We start from the raw sequence: 27346 nt of genomic DNA, 5'->3' as shown, positions 1-27346 counted from the left end.
CGCAAGGAAGATTTCATGTGGAGATTGGAACGTTGAAATAATTCTTAATGGATTGTCGACAGAGGGTTATTGCATTTGTACTGACCCATGTCGCGTCGAGCCCGTGGGCGCTGCCATGTTTGAACACGTGGTAACCCGCCCACTGCTTGCCTAAACTGCCTTCGTCGCCTCCATGTTCACAATGTGTTTGTATGACGCCGGTGCAGTTTTGCAAGCCTCTGGTTTGGGAGGTATCGTAGACGGTGACTGGATGGACGAAACTAAGCTTTGCCCGCGCGCTTTCAGAGCTCGTTAAGCTATGTCCAGATGGCGCGAACTGCATATATCGTGCTTGTTCTAAAAGCGGGGCCAAATATGCATTCCAAGCCCTCCAAACTTTCTGCTCATGAATTGAGTTAGGATTAGTGCGTTTTGCTCTTCGTTATTTATTTGGCCAATATTTTGAAGCAGTGGCTGGTCACCTTTCTGACTTCCTCGGTGCGGTCACTATCTGCTTATTTTCTCCCTGATGGCTCGTGGGCGGGCTCATTTCCGATAGTTTGTTCTGTGCTGCGCTAAACGCTGGAACCGCGGCTGTTTTCTACCTTGTATTACCTTGTAGCATATATGTATAAACGCTAGTAATTCACTTCCTCTTGTAGACCGTTATTAAACATTCAACTTCGACCATTCGTGCGCTATCGCTGTAGTCCGTCATTTATTGTGCGTATATGGTGCGCATATGTTCAACTGTGCGCCCATTCACTCATTGACACATTGGTGGCAGAGTCGGCTTAAGTTTTCATGCCGTTTGGAATAGATGCGTGTTGGTAATGTTCGCGAAACGTACTGTGACAGGAAGCGGCGCTTCTACATTTATCATTGTTTAAGGGGTGGTACTCACTCTTGCGAACGTTCCAGTGCTTAAGCACTTCTTTGAAGGTAAGTCATACAACGCGGGCAGATGAGCGAATTTCTGTATCCGCGAGGAAAGTCGTTCATCTCGAAGTGCTGATAACACGTATAGACAGTTGCAGTAGTCATCCGCGAACTTGTCCACACAGATTTATTCAATGCATTAATATGCCAGTCACAATTTTTGAAACGAACTACTGCACACGTCTTCAATCCAAATGATTCCATGCAGCATGACTGAAGCACAGTACGTTAGCGCAAACGCAGTTGCATTTCCGACATCTGATCCCACAGAACCAAGATGGAAGCGGTAGTGGTTGCGTGCGCTGTTGCTGAGGCTACGTGCAGCACGCCGCCGAAAGCGCCATCTCGTTTCTATGGAACAAACTGCTCCGCGAAAAGGGTCAATAGCTACGTTTGAAAAGTGGTTGTTGAAGTGATCCGCAAGCGCTTCGCAGGTTGGTTCAACATCTTGAACCGCAATGTTTTCTGGCGCGACATCTTGCTTTGCGTGGCCGAGTACAACGTCGATAACGTCCCACAATACGTCAGCTGGTTTATCTGTACTATCAGCAAATATTGTCTCATTGTAGGTTGTCTTAGATCGCTGAAGTTTACCATTTACTTGATTGCTACTTTTTTGAAGACTGCCAGATTTGCTGGCGCAAGTGAATTCAGGAAGACAAGACAACGCTGAACTGTTACCTGCGTCATTCAGTAACGTAACCCACGCATTTCTAATCCCATTAGATTGATTTATCTTCTTCAAGGGGAAGTGTGAATTTGCACATAGGCTGCAATGAATTTTTTGTACATCACGCTTGCGTCTGTTATATCGAAAAGGCCAGTCAGGCGCATTAACATCACGCTTGAAAGCCTGAAGGCTTTAAGGCGATGTAGACTGTACGACGTGTGGCTCTTGTGAAAACTTTGTAGTTTTAACGCGATAGCGTTAAGGAGCTCGTGTCGCAGAAAAGCCGGTGTCGTCGGCGTCGGTGTCGGCGTTTGCGGCGTTGACCGTGAGCGATAAATCACGGCAGGCGCTTCATAAATACAAAAGCAACTTCCAAGATTGGCCCGGTGGGAATCGAACCAGGGTCTCCGGAGTGTGAGACGGAGACGCTACCACTCAGTCACGAGTTCGATGCTTCCAAGCGGTGCAAACGCGCCTCTAGTGAATGCGGTGTTGCCTTCGAAACGAGCCGTGTAAAGTTATACTGCGGTGTATATCGGTAATTATGAACATGTAACGTACAGAAGTCACAATTACACGAGTTGCGAAGTGCGTTTCCGCTGCATTTCTTCTGCGCTTTCCGCACACGCAGAGCCATCTTGCGGCAAACACAGAAGACCCCCTCCTCTCAATGTACGGCGCTGCCCCGACAGGAGGCGCGCCGCGCGCGCATTGGGACCGCTGCCAGGCGCGTCGCGGGACTCCCTCTCCCCTGACGACGCTTCGCCGTGCTCCCGGTTTAGATTACTATCTATCTCTCTGCCCGTGCCGATCACGACGTTTGGCTGGCGTAGATCGTTTCCCCTCCGAGACACCGAGTTCTTTGGTTCGTTCCGTTCGCTCCGGCGCACGTTTCGTTGCCGCGCCGAACGCTGCGTTGCTCGACGCTCACCGCGTGATAGGTGGGCGCTAAGTCCGATGCGGGGCACATCGTAAGTGATCGCTGTGCCGTAGCGCATTGTCTTATACCCCTTGGCGGGTTTACGGGAACGCTGTCGCGTCCCACTCTTGAAGGCGAAGCTTAAGCGTCCTCCAATTTTTAATTTTGGAAGAATGCAACATAAATCTTCTATGAAAGTCCTATGCCTAATGAGTCGAAAGAATCTCGCTTTTTCAGGCTCTCTGGAAACGCCCCTATAAGCTGGATATATTGTGTGCATATATTGCTTTCTTGGAAACAAGCGCCTCCGACAGGCAGCCAGAATTTTGGAAATATATCCGCAAGCGCTCTGGTAAACACAGAGAGTGTTTTCGCCTGCTGAGCTCCACCGGAGTAGAAGTCCAAGGCGTTGCGTTATGTTTAGATGGTCATTTCACATTGCTTATGCCAAAGTTCAGGCTTCAACGCAGCTGTGAGTCAACAGAACACGACAGTTCCAACTTCTAGTGCAGGGCTCTTTAATAAAATGCTCATCAACGAATGCATTAAGGACATAAAACTTTCCCTATCCTGTGGCTCTGAAGCGTCCCCTCCTTAATGCTGAAAGTGTACGCCAGTACGTTTGCCCAATTACTGACACCTATACTTAATATCTCTCGAAATACTTCCACTTTCCCTCACATCTGGAAAACTGCTCGTGTTTTTCTTGTATCTAAGTCTGGCCGCAAACGCATGTCACGAATGATCACGCGATTTCTCGGCTCTGTGCCACATCTAAAAGCCTTGAGCTTGCCCTTCGCAACATATTCTTATGAAAGAAGATCGGGGAACGTTGGCTGCTGTTGGTGGTCGGCCATCTTAAGTAATCTGACTCCTGCTGCATATATATTGCAAATATAGTTTTTCTATACTCACAACACCGCCTGATAGGTGCGGGGTACCACGGCTGGAAACGGAGCACCGCAATGGACGTGGCATCACCGTCCGCACCATGAATGATGGTGAGCACGTGGGATCAACGTAGTTGGCGCCTCCTACGTCTCTGTCGCCAGCTACGTCACGGTAACCTTCGGTTGTCGTTGTGCAACCCAAGGATCCTAGAACTTTCTGCGGGACCGATGGCGCGGACGTTGAAGAGTGGGTGGCCATGTACGAACGCGTGAGTGGAATCAACAGATGGCACCCTACGCTTATGCTAGCTGACTTGTTGTTCTACCTAACAGGCACGGCAAAAGTGGGGTACGAAAACCACGAAGAGGAGAGCTAATCAGCTGGGACCGATGCAAAGAGAAACTGACAGAGTTGTTTGGCAAACCAGCCGGCCATAAAATTGCCGCAATGCAGGAACTGGCCTCTCATGCCCAATCCCCCACATGGTCCAATGTCTCACATCCCGGACGTGCTGCACTTTGTCATAAAGCCGATCCCGACATCACAGAAACTGAGAAGGTTGGGCACGTGCTTAAGGTCATTGCTGGCGACGCGTTTAATCTGCTCATATGCAACAGCTGCTCTACAGTCCACGTAAGCATTAAAGAGTGCCGCCACTTCGAGCAGTCCAAAAGTCCACGCGTCTTGCAACCATTCGCCAAACTTCCCAATACTGCTGCAACGTCCGCGTGTGAAGTTCAACCCGCACAACCCGCGCACCCGCACAACCCGCGTCTTCATCAGAGGACGTGGTGCGAATCGTTAGGCGTGAACTGGATGCGATGGCGCACGTAGCTTTCTGTTCACGTAGCCCTGATGCTACCACATTTTAGGTTCCCCTCGTACAAGCCATCGTTCGTCAGGAACTTGAAAACATTGGTTTCCAGTCTGTGTGCTGTCGCCAATCCCAGAGCTAACGAACGCATTTCTACTATTTTAGCTCCACCCCGACACTTCTATTCACGTTATCGCAACTCGACTGAGTGGATAAGTGCAGACCACCAGCCGATATGTTTCAACTATCACCGCATTGGTCATGTCGCCGGACATTGTCGCAACTCGTGCCCCTCAACACCACGCAAACGGACCAACCTGAGCCGTTTTAATGGAAATACCCGCAATATTTCGCCCACCACCCAGTTCAACAGTGCCGCCAACTCTGCTCGGAACACGTGGTACAGCCGCTCACCAAAGCCGCGAGGACACCAGTCTCGTTAATCGCAAATACGCCACCCACCTTCCCGTTCGCCGAAGCCACGTCGCTTCTCCTCTCCTGTGCCTTTTGGCCGCATGCTTTCGGAAAAGTAAGAAATGCAGCCCTCGAAGGTGGTGGTGCTTTGCGACTACTGCAGCAAATCATCTGCCTGTGCACATTAGGAGAAGTGTAATTGATGTTAAATAGACGGCTCTCCTGTCCTAGCACTCGTCGACACTGGAGCCCATGTATCTGTGATGAGTGCTAGCCTACGTAGAGGTTTTAAGAAGGTCCTCACCCCAACAGCTGCCTGAGTGCTTCGTGTAGCCGACGCTGGCGTGCCGGTTTTTCTTGGAATGTGTACTGCGAATTTAATTAGAGCCGGCCACCCTACTTCTGTTCTCTTTGCTGTGATCGATAACTGCCCTCACGACGTTATGCTTGGATTAGACCTTTTATTCACTCATTCTGCTCTCATCGACTGCGCGACCGGCGTTCTTCAGTTAGAACTGCCTCAACTCGCCGATGCTCCGAGTACCGCCCCACCGTGCTTGTGCTCGATGCAAGATGCGCGTCTGTCACCCGATGCAGTTACGTCACTTTGCCCTCCCAGCCACAGGTTCCTGAAGGTGAATATGTGCTTTATTCCATAATCGACGTGCTTTTGAATGGAACGATGCTGTTCCGAATACCTTGGTCACGGTAACCAATAACGACGTCGCTCTACCGCTTCTGAATTTCAGCCTGTGCCCTCAAGTGCTCCCGACCGGCATGTTCTTGGCCAGCGTTTCTAGTGGATGCGAATTTGGCATTGAGATTCTGAATGCAGGAAGTGCCTTATTAGCGCCAATTGCAGCTAACAGCTGTGGTTCCTTAACGAATGACTTCGCGAAAATTATTGCACCTGAGCTCACCTCTACACAGACCACGAACATACGACTTCTGCTTGAATCGTACAGTGACATCTTGAATTTCGGCGACAGGCCTTTAGGCCAAACATCTGTTGTTCACCAGCGTTTAGCGCTGGAGATACGAATGCTATTCGTCGTCGTCCCTTTCGTGTATCGCATGCCGAACGTCGACTCATCCAATTAGAAGTGGACAAAATGCATCCGCAATGGGATCATCGAGCCATCAGCGAGCCCTTGGGCTTTGGCTGTCGTCCTTGTGAAAAAGAAGGATGGTACCTGGCATTTTAGCGTCGATTATCGCCACTGAAACAAGATCACGCGAAAAAGATGCCTACCCACTACCACGCACCGATGACGTATTGGACTGCTCGTACTGAGCTAAATACTTCCGTCCATCGATCTTCGATCCGGCTACTAGCAAATTTCAGTTGATGGAATGGACCTCGAGAAGACGGCCTTCATCACGCCGGATGGCTTATATCAGTTCAAAATCATGCTCTTTGGCCTATGCATTACTACTGCGACATTTGAACGTATGATTGACTCTCTTCTGCGGGGTTATAAATGGACCAGCTGTCGTTGTTACCTTGGCAACGTTATTGTTTTTTTCTCCAACGTTCGGCAGCTACCTTACCTGACTCGCTGCATTTTTGGATTATTGGATTATTACCCTTACTTTTCTGCCGTTGTAATCGCGGTGGCCTTTTGTTGCTTTTCAAACTCCTTCCCGGTATGCTTACCTACCCTGAACTCCTCAGTTATACGATGTTTCGTTTGTGCGCAAGGTGGGCAGAGAACATACACCTTTCCATGCCCGTGCCTGTCATCACCAACACTAAACTGTCCACAGAATACATAGTCTTTTTTACGCTTATTTTCATGGTCTTTATAGTTTTCTTAATTCGATGGCATTGTCTTTTCTTGTGCGTTGTATTGCTGTGCCATAGTTTTACGCATTGTTCAACTGCCCTTCTCTTTTTCATGTTGTATTCAGCTTGCGTTTTTTCGTATATACAGTCTTCTTTTCAAACTTGTCTTTACTATTTTTTTTACCTATATTCCCCTAGAGCTCTTTCCTTTACTTTTCAATGTGCCCGTTCGCCAGCACTCAGAACTGAGGGCTGTTCCTAGGCACGATAAATAATTGATTGATTGATTGATTATTTGCATTCCTGGTACGCCTTGTACACTTTGAAATTCCTGTCGAGGGACAGTAGTTGACAGGTTCGTGCTGCGTGCGAGGCGTTAGTTTCTATCAGCAGGAGGCTTACAGTAGCCTACAAGTGAATTTTCTGTGGGCGCTGTGTTTGCCTCGTTACTTGCATAGAACTATCGGCACTAGGCACATGTCTTGCTCACCTGCGGCGTTTCCTATGGGCTGGTCGCATAGTTGCTTCGTCTTGGGGGCCTTATCCGCTTGTTACTATGGGTAGTATTGGAAAAACCTGTGGTCTTCCCTTCGAATATTTCAGAGACTTGGCCATGGATATGGGCCAGTGCTTTTGGTCCGTTGGTACTGATGCAAGTTTTTCAAATCAACTGCCCTTCCACATACGCGTCCTTCAATCTGAGCGATTATGAAATGCGAGACGCTGATTCACTTTCACCCGCGTAGGGTCTCCTGCTCTACAACGGTGGAGGATCCTCCGGCCGAGGTGACTTCCTGGCACTGCGACTTGAAGCCGGACGTGTCCAGTTCCGATACGACTTGGGTTCTGGGGCAGCGAACGTTTCGTGAGTATGCTACCCGCTAGCCTCCGAGCTACTTGTAGGTGCATCTACATTCAGGCCGCCGTGGTGGCATAGCGAGTTTTGTGTTGTGCTGCTAAGCCCGAGGGCGTGGGATCAAATCCCTGCCGCGGTGGCTGCACTGTAATGGTGACGATATGTGAAAACGCCCGTTTACCGTGCATTGAGTGCGATTTACAGAACACCAGGTGTTATAAATTAATCCGGAGTCCCCCGCTATGGGGTGCCTCATATACAGGGGTTTTGGCAGCCACAACTTCAGAATTTAATAAAATATCCATCTACAGTCGTCCCATAGGTTATATGCAGTGAGCAATTAATTTACTAGTTCCGTTGCAGTAGTTATCTTGCATGAAAAAAAAAATTCGCAACATCTGTCGCACACAACTGTCCACAACAGCGCTGGGCGCACAATGGGGGCACTAGCGTGTGATCCTCGAGCACTTTGATGACTTTAAAGTGCAGAAACCTCTTAGTTCAAGGATTCCGTAAAAGATGGTGCGGGATGAATACGAAAAAGCGGCGTTAAAAAAAATTACCATTTATGTTGCACGCATGCGTTGCAGCTCATGCCGATGTCCTGGCGTGACAGCTGACTTCGCCTGCAGCTGCTTGGCACACTAAAAACGTCGGACTGTATACGCGCCTTTCAATTCAATTCATATATTTCATTTTTACAACTTAGAAAAGTACACAATATCTGCCTAGAAGCTGTGATAAGCTATGGGTCTATAACAACGTGATTGTTGTGTCAGTGCCAGTAAGAAAAACTGTTTCTGAAGGCAGATCGGCACAGTAAGGAAACGCTTGAGAAGTAATAGATATTATTGTAAATGTGAGAATAGCTTTAGTAATATATGAAAGACATACTAACGCGCGGTATACCATCCTTAGAGGTATAGTACCCTTGTCGGCTAGGACGCACGTCGTCCCCAACAATAGCGGAATTAGTGGCAATTATCCAAGCCACCTATCTTATCAAAACATATGAGACACCAATAAAGTGGGTTTTTGCACGGATTTCTTATCGGCTTTAGCATGCCTTAATATTGCTGACAGCTAATCACACGTACGCATAACATACGCAGTACTGAGCAGTTTAACTCAGGCTAGTGAAAGCAAACATGAAGTGATATTACAGTGAGTCCCGGGCCATGCTGGTATAGCACGCAACGCACTAGCGGACTCATTGCCAATATCGGCCCATAAAGATGTGGAAATTAAACTCACCCCTTTATTTGCAGTGGACACAAAACGGATATTGAGAGTACTAAAGAAGGACTTGTGTATCTCAAATACCATCTGGATGTACAACTTTATAAATGTACCGAGACACTAATTCATCGAGTTCGCCTTGAGACAGCATACACCAAACATTTCCTATATGGCATCAAACGTGCTCCTTCCCCGCATTGCTCCTGTGGCCACGATGATGAGGAGGTTCACCATCTACTCCTGGAATCCCCCTTATACGAGATTCAAAGACGGTGGCTAGAACAAGAGCTGCACTCTATCGATCCTCAAAGGCTTTTCTCACTCACAAAATTGCTGGGCCCATGGCCATCGAAAATTGCAGAGCGAAAAGCATTGAACACACTTGAACATTGTTATGAAGAAACAGGCATCCTTAACAAGTACTAGATATTCCACTGAATAATCACACAATGTTACTATAACATTCTTCTAATATTTGCAATAATTAGTGCTTGTATATTACGTGCTATACATTTTTGTATTGTGCGTGAATTATTTTAATACTGTGTAATTCCTCATTTGTTTATATGCTCATTAAATTCTCCGTCGCTGCCGTTGCCGTGTTTTGTGACTTCGTTTACGAATCATTGTGATGCAACTTGCATTTCACTTTTATGTTGTTATGTTCATGGGTATATATGACTGAGCTGTGGATTTCTCACCGTATGAAGTAACTTCTTTTCATTTTCCTAGACACTTATAATAATGTTCTTCCCCTTGGAAAAATGGAGTAGCCTTCACCATTATAAGGTGACTACGTCTCTTTCCTTCATTTCATTTCAATAAAAAAAACGCACGTGGGCAGCTTTTAAAGATGTGTGCCCCACTCCTCTCTCTTGCCCTGAGGCAAGAGATAGGAGTGGCGCTCGTTCTCAAAATTCCCCCAGGCCAATTTAAATAATAAATCAATAACCATCATTGTAGTGAAAGAAAATATGCTTGAATTTCACATTTGGGGCATGTAAAATAATTTTTCATATGTTTTGCAAAAATTCTATAACCAAGTTACGAAATAAAATATGGGTGTTTATGGAACACCCATATTGCAGGATGGGACAATGGTGGAGCTACAAGTATAAGCTTGCTGTTTGGTTCGTGTCCGACAGCAGCCGAAGGTCGCGAAGTGCTGCCCGTATACGAAGCATCACCACTGGAAAGATTGTCGCCAGCCGCCGCAGGTGGCCAGGCCATTTCTACTGCTTCAAAAGACGCCACACGTTACAGCGCGAATAATAATTTCCAAGGGTTTCGCCAATAGTTTATTGCCACAAGGTTCAACTGCTGACATGAAGCGAGCCAGTTATACGTGTCTTCACAATGGCCTGCTGCTTCGCACACTTACGTTGTCCGTCACCAGACGAGACAATATTGACCGAAACGCACAATTTCCTTTCATGCTGCAGGGGATCTGTACTCCTCGTGTAAGTACATTCTTTACCCACCGAACTATTTTTATTATAAATAGGCCTGAGGTTTTATGTCTAACGACAGCCTCGTCTCATCATCATCATCATAATCATCATCATCATCATCATCATTATCAGCCTGGTTACGCCCACTGCAGGGCAAAGGCCTCTCCCATGCTTCTCCAACATCCCCGGTCATGTACTAACTGTGGCCATGCCATGCCTGCAAACTTTTTAATCTCATCTACCCACCTAACTTTCTGCCGCCCTCTGCTACGCTTCCCTTCCCTTGGAATCCATTCCGTAACCCTTAATGAGCATCGGTTATCTTCCCTCCTCATTACATGTCCTGCCCATACCCATTTCTTTTTTCTTGATTTCAACTAAGATGTCATTAACTCGCGTTTGTTCCCTCACCCAATCTGCCCTTTTCTTATCCCTCAACGTTACACCTATCATTCTTCTTTCCATATCTCGTTGCATCGTCCTCAATTTGAGTAGAACCCTTTTCGTAAGCCTCCAGGTTTCTGCCCCGTAGGTGAGTACTGCCTCGTCTAGTGAAAGCTAATTGGCTTCGCTGGTAAGACAAACAAGAAAGATAAAAGGCAATGTTTTTTTTTTAGATAAGGACCATGCCTGTATAGTGATGGCTTCCCCAAATAGCCGGCGGCTACAAGCCAACGACTAGGTACACGAAACAAGCATTTTTATTCAGCCGTCACTTTCTACTTTTCAGTAGAGACAGCCCGATGTAATTGATACTTGACTCACTAATTTTGGTACTGCAATTTATGCTATAAGAAAACTGAATTTTGTTCTCCAACAATTGCGTCGGCCATTCCTCTGAGTATTTTCGCGAAGCAACATCGAGCCACACTTGAAAAATGTGCGGTGACATGTGAAGTTTAGTGTAATGGGGATCAAATCCCTGCCACGGCGGCCGCATTTCGATGAGGGCGACATGCGAAAACACCCGTGTATTTAGATTTAGGTGCACGTGAAAGAACCCCAGGTGGTTGAAATTTTCGGAGTCCCCAACTACGGCGTGCCTCATAATCAGAAAGTGGTTTTGGCACACAAAACCTCATTATTTAATTTTTTTAATAATGCACAACTACTCCGGTGACTTCTTGGCCTTCGTAATTTTAGCCACTCTTACCCATAGTTCAGTTGCTTTGTCTTTTATTTCTGCTGTCATGTTGTATATGGCGAAGACATTCGTTTTATTTCTCTGGGTCTGTGGTTGCGACAAGGCGTGTATTTCCATTCGTTAGTCTCTGGCGCTTTCTCTTCTTAAAAGCAAGCTTTACCGCGAGGCAAGCTACAGTTTTCCTATTCAAGTAGATGTAAAACGCAGACAACTGATTGGAATACAATTCATTTCATTTAGAAGAAATATCTGAATTATACCACGCATAACAAGCCAAATTTTATTACAAGGCATTGTAGTTCTTGCGAAAATGTCCGACAACAGATAAGTTAAATAACCGAGGCAATAAGTTTGCGAACTCTTAACTCTGCACCAAGAACTGATATACCTGTTCTGTAAACTGCAACTCTTCAAGAGTCTGGAGTAGACAAATATGGTATATGTGTGTACCGCTTACAAGAAAGTGCTACAATGTTCTTGATGGTTTAGTACAAGCCCTACTTGCAAGTAGGTGGTGTAATAAAAGTCACAATACTTTTGTCCATTTCACATGTCTCAATGGGGGCACATCAAAGCGTTCTCTATCGTTTTTGAGACGAACATGAAAAACTGTAGTCTTGATGCTTTAGTTTTCTGAAATTCTGTGATGTTCAACAGTAAAAAAATAGCGCTCTCCCTCGGCCATAGATACATATTTCATGAGTGAAAAAAAAAAGACAGCTTAAAAGACCTACTGCTTGCATTTGGTAGACTTTTGCTTTTAAGTAATCAAATTCGGTGCTGTTGTTGCCGAGCAAAAGGTCATTCGGCGAGCTGTCTTTTAAATCTTGACAGATGTCAGCCTTTCTTGCATTACATGAAGCTGCGGAAAAATCATACTTTTGGTTTTCTAGGAAACCTTGGCTCACGGGATTCCATGCTGACAGTTTAACATTTTTCCCCTTCCTTTCACCTCTTTGAATACACTGCAGAACACTCCGCTCCTCCCTTCCTTCTCGCTGTTACTTTTCTTTGAGCATTTTGGCTTCCTGCACTCAGGCCTTTGCTTGCCACAATTTAGGGGAGGGCCTTTAGAAGAAGTGGGAACACTTGGGGTAAGGGTCTTGCCAAAGACTCCCGTCAAAAGGTTCTTTACAGGCTGCCCTTGTTCTGCCTCTGTTAATCCCTTTAAATCTCCGTCTTCCTGTCAAACACAGTCTCGACTAGCGTTCCTCGCAGTAACACATAAACCATGAGGAGAAATTTTATCACTTTTAGAACGAGGCTGATCGTTTCGAGAAGTACGAAATATACAGCCAACATTCTGGCGCATGCTGCAGGTCCCCCAATGAAGTGACTCTGAACCAATGGCACGTGGTGCGTGTGACGCGCACTCGCAGAGAGGGCTCCTTACAGCTCGACGATGGACCCACAGTGCACGGAGAATCGAGTGTGAGTATCCGTCTGCTCAAGATCGGGCCCTGCTACATTTCCATCTCGTTATTGAAGCGTTATGAACGAGGTCGAATTGTTAAAATTAGTAGCAGAAGTGCGGCTATAAAGCGCAATTGTAACTCTGCATGCCGCTTTGATGGGTGTTAATAATTTATATCTGCAGGTATTACGGAGTTTTTCTGTCGTTACTTCAGCTTTGAGTGAAACCAGTACACTCATGACGGAGTAGTTATATCTGTGTCTACTATTTTGCAATGCACTTGAAGTCGGCACTCATATACGTAACGTTGCAGCTGGCTTGTCATCGCTACAAGGGTGGCTTACGTTGCCTCTGTCTTGCATCCGCATGCCTCGGTGCTTGATCGCGGCGATATCTGCACTGCTTCAAAAGCTTGCTGAATTAGAACTGCGGCAAAGTATGTATGGCACTTGACAAAAAGGTTACATATCTCGCAACTCTAACCACAACATGGCTCTACGGGTGATGCGAAGCCCGATGAAAACCCTATAATTGGGCTTCGAAGCTATGCAATCATTTCAGTATTCTATATATTGCGTTGTAGTGATGATGAAGAGTCAGGCAATACCAGAAACAGCACTTCTCCCTGATATCCTGTTATGTTTACAGTGAAGGAGAAAGGTGCGCAGAACTGAGTCGTGAACCTAACACTTTATCGGGTCAGTTTGTGCCCAGAAAAATAAGTTGTAGTAACGTTACCGGTGTGCACTGTCGTCGGTCTTCGAAATATGACCTACGGGTCTAGTTTGTTGGCTTTATATAGAAGACTCATTTTACACTGCAGCGTAATCACTGGTGTTTGCGTATGTTGCAGACTGTACACTACTACGCGTGTCACGCACGCCATTTGATCAGACAATATTCTTTCGCTATAGAATTGGCGACAACATTTATAGAATTTTCGACGCACGTTGATGTGTCTTGCAACGAGCGACAGCTATGTAACAATGCTTACCCAATAACAAACGTGCTCGTGTTATGAGATTTGGGTACGCGATGCATGTGTAAAAGAAAAGTGAAGAAGCCAGAAGCATGTTGCAGAATATTATAAACAGAAGAAACTATCTCAGTAGGTACTTTATTCCCGAAGCGACTAAGATGCCATGTTGGCACAGTTTCCACATTTTAGTAGCAATTTGATATGCCTCAATTACCTCTTAGTTTTGTTATATCTTGAACCAATGAACTCAGTATTGCTGATAGATGGATAGCAGCGACATCCTTTGCAGTGCGTAGCCATGAAGATGTCATATTTGTTCTTTCCTGCTACTCCTAAAACATCGCGTGGTCTGCGCAATGTACTCTTTGCCACAGCTGACCGGCGCCTAATAGAGAACACAAGAAATGCACTCCGTGAACTTCGCATGGTGCTTCATAGAGGACGCTCCTGAAACTTATCTCTGGTGCCAAAACAGACATTATACCGGCAATAGCCCAACCGGCAACAAAATATGAGGCACCTCTGCGTTCGTTTTGTGCTGACGTGCATTCCGCCGCTCCCGTACACGACGGCGATGTACACGACACGACGATGTACACGACGGCGATGTAAATCGTGTACGACGCCTGTCGTACACGATGTACGACAGGCGTCGTACATCGTGACCGCTGTAGCTTGGTGACCGGGACGTACGTACGTGATGGCTACAAACACAAGCCCCACGATGGCGGACAACTGTATTCAACAAGCCAACGGTAAGCAATGAGAACCATGTTCTCGCCAGCGACGAAAAGCTGTCTCAAATGTGCAGGTGCGGCTCCCGCCATTTTGGCCGAAAAATCCGGCCGTATTGTTTACTGAAGTGGAAGCGCTCTTCGTCTTGCACCGCATGACTGCACATCGCGTGAAGTACCTTCATGTCGTCTCTACAATACCATCTGCTGTTGCGGACTGTTGTAGCTTGACACAAGGCATGGGTTAGAAGGTGCTGTACGGTCGAGGCGCACGCTGGCAGCCTCAACTCAAGAAGAAAGGACATAACGATACTCGGGCCCGTATATAATAAGCACATGCTATATCTCGGCGCATGCGCAGCCAGAAGTAGCTTGCGAGCACACATATATGCTACGCGAATGACTGACGACGTCACAACACTACCTTCAGGCGCATCAATAGAAATGATCATAAATTAGGCGATCACGTGGGCACCGATCTCTTGTGCTTTGTGGTAAGTGCACGAAGGGTAGTCGTCATTACTGGAACGCAGTGGAGTCATTGCTGGCGATGACGAGTATGGCTATGGTCTGGCGTCGGTGGAGTATCGGTGACATCAGGCGCATGCGGCACTTCTACTTGAACCAGTGGCTCGATGGTCGCAAGTGGTGCACATGCACAAACCACAGTTTGTTTCGCACGTTCGCCAGTTACGTTGAAGACGACTTTCACCACTTGAAGACGAGTTCACCACTTCTCCACTCACAGAATGTACCAACGGCAAACAAGCACGGCGGACCTCTGCGCATATCAGCAGATGTTTTTATTTTCGAAGTCTTAGCGCTTATCGCATCTTTTACGTCTGGACGTAGCAGTGTCAATCGGGTCCACAGCTTCTTTCGTACAATTTCTTTATCAATTGTTCTTCCTGTGAATGCACTGTTCTATAATAGAGTACGAAGTTATCTATTCTGTGCTGAAGTGTTCTATTAGTGCCGTTTTCTGCGTCTTTTAAAACTTGCTTCAGCAGTGCTTTTTTACTTGTCTGAACTGCGTGTTCCGCCGAACCGTAAGGCTGAGGGTGCTATGGCGGCGTCAGTGTGTGCCTCGCACCATTAGCTTGCAGGAAGTATTTAAGCTCGAAACTGCGGCCCGTTGTCCGTCACTACTTCCAGAGAAAGGCCATGCGCTCCGAAGCCAAGAACGTACGACTTGTGTTCCAGGTGGTCGTTTCGCTTGTGATCTTAATTTCCAACCATCTGTAATAAGTGTCGATAGCCACAAGAAATGTTTTCCTGTTTTTCTTCGGCGAAAACTAAATGAACTCGTTCCCGCGGATTTTGACATGCTTGCCATGGCGATAAAGGTGCGGGTGGCGCTGCAGGGAGAACAGTCTGGCATATTTCGTGTTTGCGCACAATGTTTACGAGGTCCTTCGCCATTACAGGCCACCAGACTATTCACCTCGCTTATGCTTTCATTCGGGGTATTCCCAAGTGCTGTTAATGCAGCAATTGGAGAAGATCATTGTGCAATGAATCGCGTTCTAGAAGTCTGTTCTTCCATATAAGGCACCCGTCGTCTACAGTGAGGTCCAACAGGGCGTACCAGAATGGCTTTAGCTCCTCGGACACTGCTTTGGGCCTTCCATGCCAAATCACGTCACGCCCACAGCTCTGGGTACTCCATATCACCCACATTTCCGGCTGACATCATTTTATGGTAACCGCCAGTAATTTAGGGCCTAAAAGTAAAATATTTCCTTAAGATCGCTCCTTAGGTAAGCGCGACAATGTGTCGGCGTGCTGGATCACCAATGCTTGCTTGTGTTTGATTCTGTAGCTGTAGTCCGACAGAAATGTCAACCAGTGATGCCCTACTACAGTGGCCACTGCACTGCTTGGTTGTTGAGGATCAAACAAAATTGTCAAGGGCTGGTGATCAGTAATTATATCAAAGGCACGTCCACAGAGGTGCTTGTGATTTTTTTTTAAACCAAACACGGTGATAAACGCTTCTTTTCAATTTGCCAGTATAGTTACGCTCGGACGCAGACAACGACTGTGAAGCAAAAGCAAGTGGCTTTTCCTCCCTGCTCACCACGTGCGATAGCACAGCACGCAACCCAAAATGAGATGCATCGCATGTGAAAAAGTAAAAAAAAATAAATTATGGGTTTTGCGTGTCAAAAGTACTTTCTGATTATGAGGCACGCGGTTGTGGAGGACCACCTGGGGTTCTTTAACGTGCACCTTAATATATGTACATGGCTGTTTTCGCCTTCATCAAAATGCTGCCGCCATGGCCGGTATTCGATCCCACGACCTAGTGCTCAGCAGCCTAACAACATAGCCACTGAGCATTCACGGCGGGTATCGCATGCGATCGGAATTTCTTTTTTTCAGATCATAGAGTTATCATTGAACATTTCTTTCCATCTGCCGAATGCCTCATCACATTCCCGTGGCTAGTGCCATTTGGTTGCTTTCGAAGCAAGTAGTGCAATGGTTCCAAGACCGAGGCCAAATTTGGGCACAAGTTTCCCATAGTAGTTATTCAAAACCGAAAGGCCTTCAGCTGGGTCACGCTAATGGGCCTTGGTGCTTTTCTAATGGCTTCTACATTTCCCGCCATTGGCTGCGAGCCATTCTTTTCGATCTCGTGCCGCAAATATGTGACGCACTGCTGAAAAAGACTGCATTTCTTAGCATTATTTTTTTCCGGATTCACTTAGACGCCGAAGCATTTGCTCAACTCTGGTAGCACTCCTTGTAATTTTCACCTGCGATGGCTACATTATCTAAGTAGCAGGTGTTCCCGGCATATCGCGCAGTACCTGGTCCATCACAGTTTGCAAAATAGCCCGTGAGCACGCTACACCATAAGGCAGGCGGTAGAACCTAAACAGGCCTAAGTGGGTGTTAATGGTGAGCGGTTCTTGCGCTTGTTTGCTTTATTCAAGCTGCAAGTACGCTTTCGAGAGATCTATGATAGAATGCACTGGTCTACCCTGCAGGTTTGCGAATATGTCTTCAGGCAGCGGCAAGGGGTATTGATCTAACTTGAGTGCAGGATTTATGGTGACGCGATATTCGCCACACAATGGCAGTTACGGCGCGTTCTTATTTGGGACAAAAGCAAACGGCGTTGCCAGGTACTCTGTCTGACCCTGTATGTGAGAGCAGCTGTTTCTAGCTTGACCAATTCTTGTTCGACTCACTCGCGCAAAGCATATGGCATTGGTCGCGCTTTCATGAATGCAGGGCACACTCAATCCTTCAATTCAATGCTGCATTATAACCCTTTAATGGTACCAAAAGCCACGTCAAACACATCGGAAAACTTCTCAGCAAGCGATGTCGTCTTATGCAAAGCCTTTACAGACAAGAATTTAGGCCAATTTACTTTGATTTTAGAAAGCCAATCTCGGCCAAACTACGTGGGCATTCTGCCCCCTGCGCTCGATTCGCTGTGACTAGTGGCTGTTCGAAGCATTGGTATTCATATTACACCTTTCTATCCATGACGCCTACCATTGGGGCTACCATGGCCCTGCACGTGGCAAATTGCCATTTGCTTCTATGCAAGAGGCATTTGGAAAGTGCCTATTAAATCTCTATTAAAACTCTATTAAAACTTCTTTCTGGGCGAGTTGGTGCATACTTGACATAAAAATTGTAACAGCACAAACACACGCAGCCACAAAGTACCAAAGACGAGACACAAGCGCTGACTGTCAACTAAATTTTATTGACGGAATACGGATACTTTATATAAGGGGAACATGCCCGAAATTTAAGTAACTTAAAGGACAAGTATGCACATTTGGTTGCGCGCGTAATTGCATCCACAGGTTGCGAGGCTCGATTGGGAGAGGCGCAGATTCTCGGTAAGAGTGCAGACGCAACGGCGCGGGTCAGTTTGGAAGCGTTTCACATACAGAAATATGGCAGCCAGTGCGTAAGCACTCCCTCTGTATCGCGTTTTGCTGCAGAGCTTCAGTTTTTGGAAGTGACCGCTTACTGATTGATTGTATCTTAGTATCCATCGCTTTTTTCTACTTTTTAATTTTTTTCTAATTTTTCTAGTTTTCTTGTTTTCCTGCGCCTGATTCCGTTATCTGCCGGCTCGTTCGTTCATCGATGCGCAATGACATTTTCCCCCGATAGTATCACTCCCTCCCCCCTTCACTTCTGCATTTCTCCTTATATAAGGTATCCGTATTCCGTCAATAAAATTTAGTTGACAGTCAGCGCTTGTGTCTCGTCCTTGGTACTCTGTGGTTGCATGTGTTTGCGCTGTTACAATTTTTATGTCAAGTTAGCACCCTCTACTTCTGACATTATTGACACTGCTGCGCTCGCATCAAGTTCCACGCGTATCCCTTTATCATTTATCAGAACCTCGAGTAAAATAGCAGGCGTGCCTTCCTTGTGGTTCGTCTGACGTAAAATCAGTAGTTTGTTGTCACACTCTTCACACTCTACATTGTGGACAAGCTTATATTTGTACATTTTGGCAACATGGTCCTTTTTCGTACACTTTTAACAGGTTCTGTTCACAAATCAGCAACTCGCAGGTGAACGCTGTCCTCCATATCGATGACACATTTGTTTTGTTTCTTCTTTCGCTGACCACTTTGATTTTGCGAGGCTGGACTAGACAGCCGTTTTTCTCGTTGGTGCTTTGCTCTGTTGAGCGACTTTCCGGTGCCAGGTGAGGCCTTTCGTTTCTAAAGGCGCTCTTTTCGTGATGGGTTGCAGCACTTCTTCCGTGCCTTGCGTCACCCCTTCCACGACCATTGCTATGATGCACGTGCGCTCCAGTGTAACTTCGTTGTCTTGCATTGCCAACAGCCTGCACCGTACTCCATCGGTACTCAGCCCAGGAAGGAGCCGGTCCCACAGCGCTTCGTCAAAAAGATGCCAAATTCACATGTTGCAGCGGGCTTCTCCGATTCGACTACGAAATCTGCGATGGTCCCATGCGGCTCTCGCTTTCTCTGGTTAGAGCGATACCGTTCCGTGACTAGGGAGCGCTTAGGAGCACAACGCTTCTTCACAAAGCCCACGACTTCCGTGAATGACGCCTTAGCTATTGTTTTAGGCAGCAGCAAGCTCCGCAGTGTGACGTACGCCTTCCCACTTATAGCTGCTAACAAAGCTGGTAGCTTCTTGTCTTCGGCTATGTCACTGTCCGCGGCAAATACTTTGAACCACTCCAGGTGCACTTGAAAGCAGCTTTCAGCTGGCTGGAACTCCGGTAGCTTCCCAACAGTGGTCGCCATGCTGCCGTTCGGCCCGGTTGTGTTGGGCATCCGAGACACCTGGCGCCAATCCCATCTTCGTTTCCAGTTGTTGAACCTTGACGCCAGGCACGGGTTAGGGTATACTTTATTGTCGAGGCTGACGCTCCCAGCCTCAACTCATCAACTAGAACACAAAACGTTACTCGGACGCGTATATAAGCACACGATATCTCGGTGTATGCGCAGCTAGAAGTAGCTTGCGAGCACACAAATACGCCACGCGAATGACTGATGACGTCACAACATGGATGAAGTCGACGACATCTTGAGCCTTCCACACGCGACCCAACCATACGACCATTTCATGACAATTTTTCTGTCGTGCAAGACGGTTTAAGAACGGAGCCGCCTGCAGCAAGTTCTCAACGCGGAGGAGCTGGAGGACCGACTACCATCTCAGATACTGCACCGAATGTATGCAACACTCCCAGAGTCTTCACCGTCTGCCACGAAACCATCTTCCTGACCTGGCTGCTGTAGGCGACATATCGATGGAGAAGCCAGCCGAGCTCGCCGATCGCATTGCGGAATACTTCCACGCTGGCCCCACGGCAGCGGCAGCGACCGCCGTGACATGATATGCCCAAGTGCGGCACTCTCACCTCGATAGCATCGAAGAAAACATAGAGTAGCTCGCTGCCTCCATCGCCGCGATGTGGACTCTGGTTCCTAGTCACTCCCACGGCAACTCATGTTCGCGTTACGAATAGTGACGGCTATTGCTGGTAACATGACTGTTTCGGCGCCAGCGCTAAGAAGTGTCGCGTGCTCTGTCGCTGGCAGCGAAACACGAGCGCCAGCCACTAATGGCGGCGAGTGACTCACTTGAACCCACAGCGACACGCAACCGCCTGCTATACGTATCAAACAGAATAATCGTACGTTGTATTCTGGTCGACAGTGACGCTGAGTTGAGCAGTATTCCTGCCTCAAGTCGCGACAAGCAACACACTGAAAGGATTGCGTCGTTACAAGCTGTATATAGTTCCACAATCGCCACATTTGGACAGCGTTCGCTCACCATAGATTTGGGGCTGCGCCGCACATTTCGATGGATATTCATCGGCGCGAATGTGCGTTTCGCATTACTTGAAGTGGACTTTCTAAAATCTTCGGCGTGAACGTGGACGTCCACTCACGTCGCCTTGGTGAACTGTAGGACCAATTCGTTCGTGCAGGGAATTCTCGTGCCTGTGTCGACCCCCGTGCAAATCGCTCCGAACTTACAAGCATGCTCGCTTAGCTCAATATTGTTCGATTTTCCTGAACTTACAAATCCGAAAAACTACCGCTGCGGTACGCACTCAGGCACAATATCGTCACAACAAGACCTCTCATGTTAAGCAAACCACGACGCCACGCGGGTCACCGCCTTGCCACCGCACGCAGGAAGTTTGAACATATCGTGCAACTAGGCATCATTGGCCCATCATCAAGCAGCCTGTCATCCGCCCTGCACATCGTTCCGAAGGGCAAGCCATGTGATTAGCGCCCCTGCAGTGGCTATCGCGCACTGAATGCGCGCACTCTCCCTGATCGCTATCCTCCTTCCCATATTCACGGCTTCACTGCCGCACAAGCTGGCACGACCATATTAAGCAACATCGACTTAGTCAAAGCTTACGACTACATTCCTATTAAGCTATCGGACATACCAAATACTGCCACTGCAACACCTTTTGCCATCTTCGAGTACGTCCGCATGTTTTTTGGGTTGAGGAAAGCTTCCTAAACGTTCCAAAGGTTCGTCAACGAGGTGACCCGCAGCCTACATTTCGTCTTCGCCTACCTTCATTGTTTACATGTGACTAGTTCTTCACGTGCACAGCATGGCGATCATCTGAAATTGCTTGATAGACGATTCCAGGAACACAGCTTGACGTTTAACACAGCAAAGTTTGTTTCAGCGTCAACAGTATCAAATTTCTTGGCCACTTCGTCGCACCTGAAGTAGTCCAGTCCCTGGATGGCAAAGTTAAAGCACTGCGCGAGTTTCCTTGTCCAACTTCAATTCAAATAGTGCGCGAATTCCTAGGGTTATTCAACTTTACCGTCGCTTTACACCTAATGTGGCTCGTAATGTTCTACCGCTGACCGTTATGCTCAAGTCAACTGAAGCACCATCAGCCCCACTCGTGTGGACAAGTGCTACTGACGCAGCACTTGAGGAAACCAAGAATGCTCTGGCCAATGAATCAATGCTCGTGCATCCCTTACCGTGCGCACCAATGTGGTGGATCATCAATGCTTCCTGCAACGCTGTTGGTGACGTGCTTCAACAGCTCCAGCAAGACTCGTGGTGCCCTCTAGCTTTCGTTTCCAAGAAACCAAAGGCTGCCGAAACTGGCTACAGCACGTTCAACCATGAACTTCTCGCCATCTACCTCAAAAATCGGCACATTCGCCATAGACTGGAAGGTAGCATATTCCACGTGCTGACCGGCCGTACGCCACTGACATTTGCTTTCCGTGGAAACCACAGTGCTTATACATCCCGGTGAATGAGTCATCTAAATTCCATTTCAGAGTCAACACTAGACCCAAGGTACATCGAATGCCCCATCAACGCTGCTGGTGATGCCCTTCCCTGCGTGAGTATTGTGAGTTACCGCCCTCTCTCGCTGGTTGTGTGGAGCCATTGCGTTGTGTTTCCCGGGACTCCGTGTCCCTCTCTTCCCTGCCTGGACGGGGTGGCAGCGGATCGTAAAACAATGTCACTCGGCTGCCATCCCAACCACGGGTAGGTAAACAGGCTTTCGCCATAGGCCGACATTTTGGCGGGATTCGGACCCTGCTTGTGTGCTCTCCGGGTACGCGCGTGCAAGATGGGACCCGGGATACCACATCGGGGCGTCGGAAGGTGCGTACGTGGTGCTCACTGTCGGCGGCGGGCAACGAGGGCCGCCGCCGGCTGATGGTTACTTCGGCTTGGCGAGGTCCCGGCCTCGGCAGGAGCGCGCAATCTTCCGTTTTCTCGATGTCCTGAGGCAGCGACTTCCGATCGCGCCCGCGTCTCTTCTTCTATCTGTCTTTGTTTCCATTTCTTCTGCTGTGGGGGTTGCACGATGGCAGGGGCAGACCGAAGGATAGGCAGCCTCTTACTGTTGGGTTCTTTGTTCTCTCTGTCGCAGTGCGGCGTTAGCAACCACGGGCGACCATTTGGCCATGTATTGTGTCGCAGTTAGATCTAGATTCGGACTTGTTGATAAAACTGGCGTTGGTATCGAATCTCAGCTTAACAAATGTTATTTCTTCTTTCCCGAGTGCTTTGCCTAAAGTCTCCCTTGCTCCGTGCGTGATCCCACCTTTCCCTAGCTGGGGCCGGTGGGGTGCGCAAGCGCGCAGTGGCGCATCGGCGCACGGAGTCGGCCCGGGGCAGGCCGACACGCAGCTCCCTGTATACGTGGCAGCTCAGACTGCTCGAATCAGCCGTGGTCGTCCGGCGCGCGCGATCTCAGAACGTGCGCGCCGTGAGCGCAGCGAGGAGACTACAGCATCAAGTTGTGGACTTCGAGGCACTTGCAGAAACACAGCGTAGTGAAACTTCACGACTTGCGCGCAAGCTCTAGTTCTCTCTCGCTGTCTCATGTGCCACCGCCCTTGTCCTCTGATACAAATGTGTGTGACGTGTCTTCTGGCCACACGCGTCCTTTTATACCGTTCGCATATCGTCGTCACATCTTCACAAGCTGCCCGAAACAACGCACCCTAGCATCCACGCCTCTCAGCGCCTCATCACCTCTCGTTTTGTGTGGCCCGGCGTTAATAATTCTGGAAAGTAGCGTATTCCACGGTCTCACCGACCATAAGCCACTAGACATGCGCTTTCCGTGAAAACCGCAGTACTTATACGGCCCGGCAAATTGAACATCTAAGTTTAATTTCGTTGTTCACCGTAGACCCAAAGTGCATCGAAGGGTCCGTCCACGCTGCTGCTGACGCCCTTTCCCGCGTAACTGTCATAACATGCGATACTCTGGACTTGGACTCTGGACTACGTTGAGCCGAAATTTACACTGGCAAATGACAGTGAAAACCTAGCGCAACGTAATCAAGAAGGTGCACCAACTAGCTGCTTTAACTGCTTTATTTGGAAAGCTTGTGAGGGGCTCATGTTACATGTGCACGTTATGGTGCCTTGTGACTTTTTTATATTGTGTCGCAATACGTGCATTCATAGAGCCGTTTAGAGCTGTACAAAGCCGTTTTGCGTGTTCCTGTCATTCCTGGAGGAACTGGAAGCATGTTTCTTCTTTTGTAGCTTGCTTTCAAGCAAGCTCAAGATTACAGCTCCCGGATACCAGGCCCTGCTGATGTGCGCTGCCTGCCCCTTGGAAACTGGAGGTCATCAGACGAATATAGTATTTTCGTAGAGTTGCAATATTGCAAGTGAAATCCTTTTTTGTTGTGTAAGTGTGCACTTTCATTTTTAGGCAACCATTCCCTTTTTTAATCTGATTGGCTGTCTAGCGTACGGGACGCGAAGTGAACCTTAATAACTAAAACCTGTAGGCTAGCGTCCACTCCAAGCTCGGACGTTAACTATGGACCTTCCTGTTGATGCGTGAATGTTGTTGCTATGTCTCCTGTAATGCGGTTTACATATTCACCAGGCGGCTGTCGGAGTCGTGCAAAAGGTGCATATGAAGGAGGCGCATGATCATTTTCTTCAAAATTGCTTTTGGTTCCAGTAACCTTGTTAGCGCCCACTGGAGCCATTTTTCGTGCGACCATTCTTACGACAGTGGGCATGAAAAAATAACTGCGGAAAAAGTGTCACTAGGTGAAAGAAATCCTATTTGCAGTTTAATCAGAAACCTCTTTTATAGCTGTTAATGTTGAGCGACTGCTTGACTGCTGGAAAAACATTTAAGCAGCCTCCTTTCAGACATTACAAGAATCCATGCGGATAACTAGCTTTGTGGCAATGACGCACTCGCCCAGGTGCTCACGGTTACAGCTCAAAAAGTTATGAGATCTGTAAATACGTTAATGCGATGTTTGTCATTGGTCAAATCATTAGGAATAAGTGGAAAATATTGACGGAGATGCAAAGCTAATGGAGGAGAAAGGTTGGAAAAGGGAAATTCTTGAAAAAGACGTGATGTCAGTCACTGTTAGGCGGTGAAAGGCAACAGACCGCTTCGCTCAAGTCGCAGTTTTTGATGAACACCTGTGTTTTCGCACGCACCGATTCGTTCACGGCGCTCAACGTTACGTTCCACTAGTAGAATTTTTTCGGGGAAACGCCATCGCGCGGAACGGCTGCGATGGCTGTGGAGTGACAGGACAGCAAAAAGACGCTGTGGCACGGTCCCCACGTCCTCCAGGCAGCCAAGTGAGAGGCTTGCTGAGGCCATTTTTTAGCCGAAAGTCAGCGTAGCGAATACAGTACAGACCAAAGTGGTTTTAGTGTAAAAGCAGCGTGAGGTCTTGAAGTCTCCCATGCAGCCACAGTATTCATCTCTCAGGGCCCGCTGAGCGAACTAAACCTGGAGCAGCCGCTGTTCCTCGGCGGGCTGCCGCCGGAGGCCGCGATGAGCGTCGACGCGGGACCCCGCTCGCCCGGTCTGGACGGGGCGCTGCAGCGTCTGGTGCTCAACGGGGATGCCTGGGCCGACCTGGTGGCACGGGCGGCGGCCTCGGAACGCGTCTCCGAGCACCGTGGGCCACCGTGTATGGGTGGTGGGGCAGCCGGGCCCTGCCTCAACGGGGGCATTTGTCTGCCCCAGCTGGCCGCACACTCGTGCCTGTGCCCGGCGCACTTCGGCGGAGCCCTGTGCGAACTCGCCTTCGATGAGGCCCAAAGGAGACCCGTTGCCTTTCGGGGAACGTCCTTCCTGCACTTCAGGCACGGCTCTAGGTAAGCACACTTGGGTGCATGGGTCAAACTTAAATGATATTGCGCGACATAATAAACGACACGGACGTGAAAGAAGACGACACACCAAGCGCAAACTTTCAACTAAGTTTATTGTGCCACTGCGTCATTTTATACATGGCATGCACGTAGATCGCGCATGCGCTTACACGGAAATGAAGTGCGAAATCATGCAACATGGTTACGTGTCGTGTGGTGCCGCGTCCAAGTAACGTAATTCTTTTTCTGTGAGAGCTAGAGACGGCAAGCTGACACACGCATCACCCAATTTTGCGATCATCTGTGCTTCAGATATCTCACGGATGAGCTGCGTGCTGCCACGGGAAACAATCGTACATTGATCCTCAAGAGGTTTGCACCCATGATCGCGACAGTGGATCGCCAAGAAACCGCCAGAGCCGTTTTTAACATTTTTGCTGTGCTCACGGAGCCGATCATTGAGGCAACGCCCTGTTTGTCCTATATATTTCTTGCCACATGAAAGCGGAAGGCTGTACACCACCCGGTGTACACACTCGACAAACTTTTTTCGGTGACGCTTTCTGCACTTATCGGAAGGGACGGCATTTGGATCGGTCAGCCTGCAAAGCTTGCCGAGCTTGTCGGGAGCAGAAAAAACAACTCTTACATTCGCTCTTTCGGCAATCTTTTTCAAGTTGTGGGAAATCCCGTGCATGTAAGGTATGACACTAACTTTAGGGCATGTGCCAGGAGGGGCATCGGCAACTGACTTTTGCGTACTGGATCGCGCTTCTCTTAAGATGCGTTCCGCGACAGACACTAGCACCACCCTAGGATATCCAGCCAAGGACAACCGTAAAGTTTGCGCTTCTAAGCTTACGTCCACAACATGGCAGCAAGACTTGCTAAGGGCATTCTTGAAGCACAAACTGACAATGGCCCGCTTAACAAGCTTAGAATGTGCGGACGTATACGGTAGAAGTGGTTTGTTGGCTCGCGGCTCGTACGACCAACACGTGTGGTAGTCCTGAAAATTCAGGCGAAGATCAAGAAAACGAAGAGACCTATCTGCCGGCATCTCATGAGTAGTTTGAAGGGGGGCTAAGCACTTCTGAAACGTTTCTAACGCTTTCTTAGCTTCCAGAATGAAGGCATCAGAAGAGCAGTCAATAAAAATTAAAAAGTCATCAACGTATCTAAATGTTTTAAAAACTGCAGTGCCTTGCACTTGTAAAGAAATGTCATGGTCTAAACAGGATAAAAACAAGTCACTAAGAATGGGAGAAATGCAAGAGCCAATACAAACTCCGCTCTTCTGCAAAAAACATTGGTTATCCCAAGTGATAAAGGTGGAATTAAGATAAATCTGTAAAAGTTCTAAAAATTGACTGCAAGACATGCCGGCCTCATTCTGGAAGGAAACAGCACCATACTTTTCTATACATTGCTCAACACAGGACAGTACGCTTCTATGCGGCAAGGAATAATAAAGATCCTTTACATCAATGGAAAACGCCTGAAGACCACGGTCAGAATGTGACTTCAAAAATTCAATCACAGTTTCTGAGCTCTTAACGAGGAAAGGGTCGCTGACAGGCAGAAGGCCCAACTTTTGTTATAAAAACACTGCCAACGGCTTTTGCCAAGTATCAATTTCTGACACAATAACCCGTAACGGAACACCGGGTTTATGCGTTTTGGCACTGAAGAAAACTTGTAGGTGATCTCGCTTGCTGTTTTCAAAGGCCTTGGTTAACTTTTGCAGGTTAAGTCTGTTGCACATGCGCTTTGCCACAGCCTTTACCTTGGCCAGCGACACCTCCCTATGACAGTTGAACGTGGCAATGATGGCTTCTAGAGCCTTGGCGTTAAAGTCTTCAGCAGGTAACACAGCAAAACCGCCTTCTTTGTCGGCAGGAATTACACACAGCGTACTGTCCACGAGAGAAGAGGCCACCCGATTCACCGAAATCCTCGCCTTCGGATG

General features: G+C 47.9%; 1 protein-coding gene across 2 annotated transcripts in view; it reads left to right on the top strand.

The window, feature by feature from the left end:
- LOC135902239 (agrin-like) overlaps positions 1–27346 on the top strand; it is a 615148-nt gene that overhangs the window by 512707 nt on the left and 75095 nt on the right. Inside the window, exons 14-17 of one of the 2 annotated variants that reach the window (XM_065432210.1) lie at positions 7159–7277; positions 9950–9967; positions 12422–12533; positions 24989–25380. In XM_065432210.1, coding sequence (XP_065288282.1) covers positions 7159–7277; positions 9950–9967; positions 12422–12533; positions 24989–25380 — 641 coding nt within the window. The remainder of the gene's footprint in view (positions 1–7158; positions 7278–9949; positions 9968–12421; positions 12534–24988; positions 25381–27346) is intronic. The other variant, XM_065432212.1, reaches the window with a different exon arrangement.

This window comes from Dermacentor albipictus, chromosome 6, assembly GCF_038994185.2.
Source record: "Dermacentor albipictus isolate Rhodes 1998 colony chromosome 6, USDA_Dalb.pri_finalv2, whole genome shotgun sequence".
Lineage (NCBI taxonomy): Eukaryota > Metazoa > Arthropoda > Arachnida > Ixodida > Ixodidae > Dermacentor > Dermacentor albipictus.
The sequence above is the reverse complement of the archived record's forward strand: the minus strand, read 5'-3'. Positions and strand labels throughout refer to the sequence as shown.